The sequence below is a fragment of the Lactuca sativa genome, chromosome 4 (assembly GCF_002870075.4).
Source record: "Lactuca sativa cultivar Salinas chromosome 4, Lsat_Salinas_v11, whole genome shotgun sequence".
In the NCBI taxonomy this organism is placed as follows: Eukaryota; Viridiplantae; Streptophyta; class Magnoliopsida; order Asterales; family Asteraceae; genus Lactuca; species Lactuca sativa.
In genome coordinates this window covers 125,906,750-125,911,583 of record NC_056626.2, presented here as the reverse complement: position 1 = coordinate 125,911,583, position 4,834 = coordinate 125,906,750, and the positions used below count along the sequence as shown (strand labels likewise).

The 4,834-nt window shown below is 36.9% G+C and overlaps 2 protein-coding genes and 1 long non-coding RNA gene across 6 annotated transcripts; 1 reads left to right on the top strand and 2 right to left on the bottom strand.

Annotated features, from left to right (window-relative positions):
- On the bottom strand, nt 1-558 carry LOC128133514 (extensin-3-like). The gene has a single exon (XM_052770982.1). It carries the CDS (start codon nt 556-558, stop codon nt 1-3), a length of 558 nt encoding a protein of 185 aa, XP_052626942.1.
- Nucleotides 559-754: 196 nt separating this feature from the next.
- On the bottom strand, nt 755-1,156 carry LOC128133513 (extensin-like). The gene has a single exon (XM_052770981.1). The coding sequence runs from the start codon at nt 1,154-1,156 to the stop codon at nt 755-757; it is 402 nt and encodes a 133-aa protein (XP_052626941.1).
- Nucleotides 1,157-1,843: 687 nt separating this feature from the next.
- LOC111904990 (uncharacterized) lies at nt 1,844-3,857 on the top strand. 4 transcript variants are annotated; one of them, XR_006187660.2, is made up of 3 exons: nt 2,055-3,147; nt 3,301-3,616; nt 3,710-3,857. It is a non-coding gene; the product is annotated as an uncharacterized LOC111904990 (long non-coding RNA). The 4 variants fall into 4 exon arrangements; XR_006187661.2 differs by having other exon boundaries at nt 3,705-3,857; XR_002854703.3 differs by having other exon boundaries at nt 1,844-3,147; nt 3,301-3,857.
- Nucleotides 3,858-4,834: the final 977 nt, after the last annotated feature.

Below are 4,834 nucleotides of genomic sequence, written 5' to 3'. Positions count from 1 at the left end.
CTAAGATGGTGGTGGGGGTGATGGTGGCGTGTAATGATGGTGGGTAGTGGTGGTGGGTGGAGGTATAGTGGGTGGTAGTGGTGGTTGGTGGGTGGTGGTTGCATGTAGTGGTGGTAGTGGTTTCAATGGGTGATGGGTGGTGATATCAATGATTGATGGGTGGTGGTGGAGGAGAGTTATAGTGATGAGTGGTGGAGGTGTGTGGTGGTGATGGATGGTGGGTGGTGGTTGTTTCGGTGTATGATGGGTGGGGTGATGGTGGCGGGTAGTAGTGATAGGTGGTGAGTGGTGTAGGTTAGTGGTGGGTAGTAGGTGGTGGTGGTGGTGTATGGTAGCTTTGGTGGGTGATGAGTCTAGTGGTGGTGATGGGCGATGGAGGTGGGTGGTGATTGGTGGTCGGTAGTGATGGTGGTAGGTGGTGGTGGTCGTAGTGGGTGGTGGTGATATATGGTGGAGGCAGGTGGTGGGTGGGTGGGTGGGTGGGGGTGGTGGTGATGTTTGGTAGAGGCGGGTGGTGGTGATGGGTGGTAGGTGGTGGTAATGGCGGCTGGTGGTCATAATGATGGGGGGTGGTAGTAATGGGTGGTGAAGGTGGGTGGGTAGTGGTAGTGGTGGTGGTGGTGGTGGTGGGTGTGTGGTGTCGGTGGTAATGAGTGATGGATGACGGTTGCGGTTGACTGTGGCAGGGGTTGATGATGGTGGTGGGTGGTGGTTTTTGTGGGTGGTGGTGGTGATGGTTGGTGGTGGAGGAGAGTTATGGTGATGAGTGGTGGAGGCGTGTGGTAGTGATGGATGGTGGGTGGTGGGTGTTAGTAATGGTGGTGGGTGGTGGTTGTTTTGGTGTGTGATGGGTGGGGTGGTGGTGGCGGCTAGTAGTGATAGGTGGTGGGTGGTGTAGGTTAGTGGTGGGTAGTATGTGGTGGTGGTGGTGTATGGTAGTTTTGGTGGGTGATGAGTCTAGTGGTGGCGATGGGCGATGGAGGTGGGTGGTGATCGGTGGTCGGTAGTGATGGTGGTAGGTGGTGGTGGTCGTAGTGGGTGGTGGTGATAGATGGTGGAGGCAGGTGGTGGGTAGGTGGGGGGGTGGTGGTGATGTGTGGTGGAGGCGGGTGGTGGTGATGGGTGGTAGGTGGTGGTAGTGGCGGCTGGTGGTCATCATGATGGGGGGTGGTAGTGATGGGTGGTGAAGGTGGGTGGGTAATGGTTGTGGTGGGTGGTGGTGGCAAGTGGTGGTGTCGGTGGTGATGAGTGGTGGATGATGGTTGCGGTTGACGGTAGCAGGGTTTGATGATGATGGTGGGTGGTGGTTTTTGTGGGTGGCGGTGACAGGTGGTGGTGGTGATGGTTGGTAGTGGTGGTGATGGTGATGGTTGGTGGTGGGTGGTGAGTGGTGTTGGTTAGTAGGATTTTGATTTTTTTACTTATTTTTTATTTATATTAAAATTATTTGATGATTTTAATATAAAAAATCATTATGGTCAAAATTGTTTTCATATATATATATATATATATATATATATATATATATATATATATATATATATATATATATATATATATATATATATATATATATATATATATATATATATATATATATATATATAAAATCAGTTAATTGAAACTTTATAATTTTTAAGATCTTTTTTATATATTTTAATTATTTATTTATAAATAAAAAGAGTAAGCTTAATAAAATCTATACAAATAATTAGATAGTTTCTTGTATATTCATCGTATTAATATATATTTTAAAAGATTATTTAATAATTAGTTGTACTTGTAATATAATAATAAGAATAAAATCAAAATTATATTATTTAATTAATAAAATTATATTTTTAGATATATCATTTAAAAAAAGGGGATCAAATAAATATAAATAGTTATGTCGTGATTGTGTTTCCATATATATTAATATTTAAATATATAAAGTAATAAAATAAAATATAACAAAGGGTTACATATGATATCTAAGGAGGGTACAATCAGGCGGCAAACAGAGGAGTGAAACAGATAAAACAGAGGAGTGAAACAGATAACCCTTAACAACTTTTCATTGCACAATTAAGAACTTTTGACAGCTAGCATTTAAGAACTTTTCATCTACAAAAGGAACCGATTGTTTTTTCTTATATAAAATATAAAAATAATAATAACCTCTTCATCTACAAAAGGAACCGACGGAGAAGAAGTAAAGCAAAAGAGAGTCAAGAGGTGAGAGTTAGACAGCATATATACATACATCGATTCGAGAGGGAGATACCTTAAGAGAGTTCTGACTAGCGACGGAAGATGGTTTCGTTGAGCGAGTGACTGCCGACCTCTTGGTGGCGACCGGAAACGTCCAACTGTAAGTGTTTTATAGTTTATGACTTTTCTTTGATGCTCTGTCTGTCTAATTTCTTTTATCCTCTAAGGAATCCAACGGTATGATTTTTTAGTTTAGAATTTTCAAAATTTAATTTGTATGATGCTAACCCAGTCAGAAAGGAGGACTCGGTCCTCAATCAGAAGCTGTTGTATTTGATTTATCGACAGACTCGGTCCAAAGAAATCTGAGGATTCGGTCCTCATCTCAAAACCTCCTGACCGAGACCAAGCATCATCTTTTCCTTCCTTGCCCTTCTCCTTCTTTTATAAGTGCCTTCTTCTCCATCGCGTATACTCATCGACTTCCACTTCACCTGAGCATCGACTTCCACTTCAACGCAGCAGGGTAGCGACTACGAACTCCGAAATCAGATAACCTCAACCTTTTTTTCTTGTAAATGCTATTCGAAATCAGATAACTTATAATGTTCGGATCTGTTATCTATACATGGAATCTGTTTCTTGCAAAATAAATTTGAAAGCGACATTGAATCTGATTTGAACCTGTTTTGTGATCTTTCTCTAAGTGGTTATATGATGTAGACAATTTTTTGTATCACCTGTTTGTGATTAGTTCGAATATGTATTTTGTACATGGAATTTGTTAGTGTTTATGGAGTATTTAATGTTGACTGTTGAATCTGGTGCAATACCTTGCTCTTCCCTCATGCCCTGTTGCTTTTTTGTACAACTTGTTTCATATTTTGACCATTTTGTCCTTGGTACCAGTTTGGAAACGCATATGGTGCAGTTTAGTAGTGCAGGAGTGCAGGGGTATGTTTTGTTTCATCTTTTAACCATCTTGAATGGTCTTGAAAAGGAATAAGTAGTGTAGGGGTATGCTGGTCATGATTTTGTCCTTTAGTTTCATTCTAGGCCTTTTAATTTTCCATCATTTTTACTAATTAATTCATGCATCTAATGTAGGGGAAGATCTTGGAGGATTTAAAGGCACAATTACAAGTTGCTACATCATCAATTGATCCATCTTGGAATGGGTGGTTAAGGCTATTGTCCATCTTTATTGCATGATTTCATTTTCATAATACATTGACTGGTTTGTATTAAATTTGATTTTAACTTTTGTGTTAACTTTGAATGGTTTGTATTCATAAAGATTGTTATTTTTTTTGTATTGAGGAAACAAAAAAAATTAAAGATGTTTAGGTTTTTGGATCGAACAACAACCAGAAAATATGCTTGTTTTTTTAGGGCCCTCTTAGAGACCAAGAGGGCAGAATAGGTATATTGGTGAAAATATGGTTTAGTTTTTTCATCAGTCGTCTCTTTATCAATTTTCATTGAAAAAACTAACAAAAATCAATTTTTAGCGCAGTGGACACATCTGACATCACAAGTTGCGAGGAAGAATGTAGTATTTTCTTGTTTTTCAATGGTGGTTTTTTGTTTTAAAATATACTTACATACTATTATATATGTTAATAAAGTACTGTTGGTTATGAAAACAGTATTCTATTTGATTTTGTACGGATTGTTTTTTGTGAACAGTACTCTATCTCTAATATGATACGGATTCTTATACAACCGTATTCTATTAAGAGTATTCTATTTGCCGCTTTGTAGTAGTTATGTGCTATTTTTTGGACTCTTGTTTTTTAACCAATCTATTTAAACCTTTTTACTTGTCAGAAATAACATACTTTTAATAACTTGATAATATAGATTTAATTGATGAAAATTAATTTAAAAAAAAAAAAATCAAATGGCAAGCAAAAAAAGGTGTGTGGCCACTTCATACTGTCGTTAGTCGGATTAGAAGACACACAAACCAACATAGTCTTTTTTTTTGGATCTTTTATGTTTCTCTTCCAACATTGTTATTGGTTGTTGAATTAAAATGAATTCGATTATGCTATATGATATGATGTATATATATTTTTTAAAAGATCCGAAACCGACACCTTTTGTTCCATTCTCTTGGAGTCTTGGTTAACATGAAGAATAATTGTAACTTATCTAACACAAAACAAATTAACCTATTAACATTGAAATCCATTTAATGCTAGGTAGGTTATACGAATGATTTTTTTTTAACGGTAAATCTAAACTATTATTTAATTTCATATTTGTTTATGATGAGACTTGAACTTTCGATCTAAAAAAAACACCATTTGATACCGGCTAGAAACAAGAATTAGACCAAAAACATGAAATTCTTATAATCATAAATTCATATATTGTTAAGCTATTATTGGTTTCCAACATATCATTTATTTTTATTTTATTTTTTAAGGAGGGAAAAGGTTGTGAATTAAATTTCTTTAGTTCCACAAACTTTTGTGATAATCATCAACTTTGTAAGATATAACTTGATTTGAGTGATTAAACCCTTATAGAGTAAACTCAAATCAAGTAAATTTCGTTAATCGAAAATCAAATAAGATGGATATAAAAATTGTTACTTCAATCATAGAATGTTACACACAAAAAAAGTGTGGTT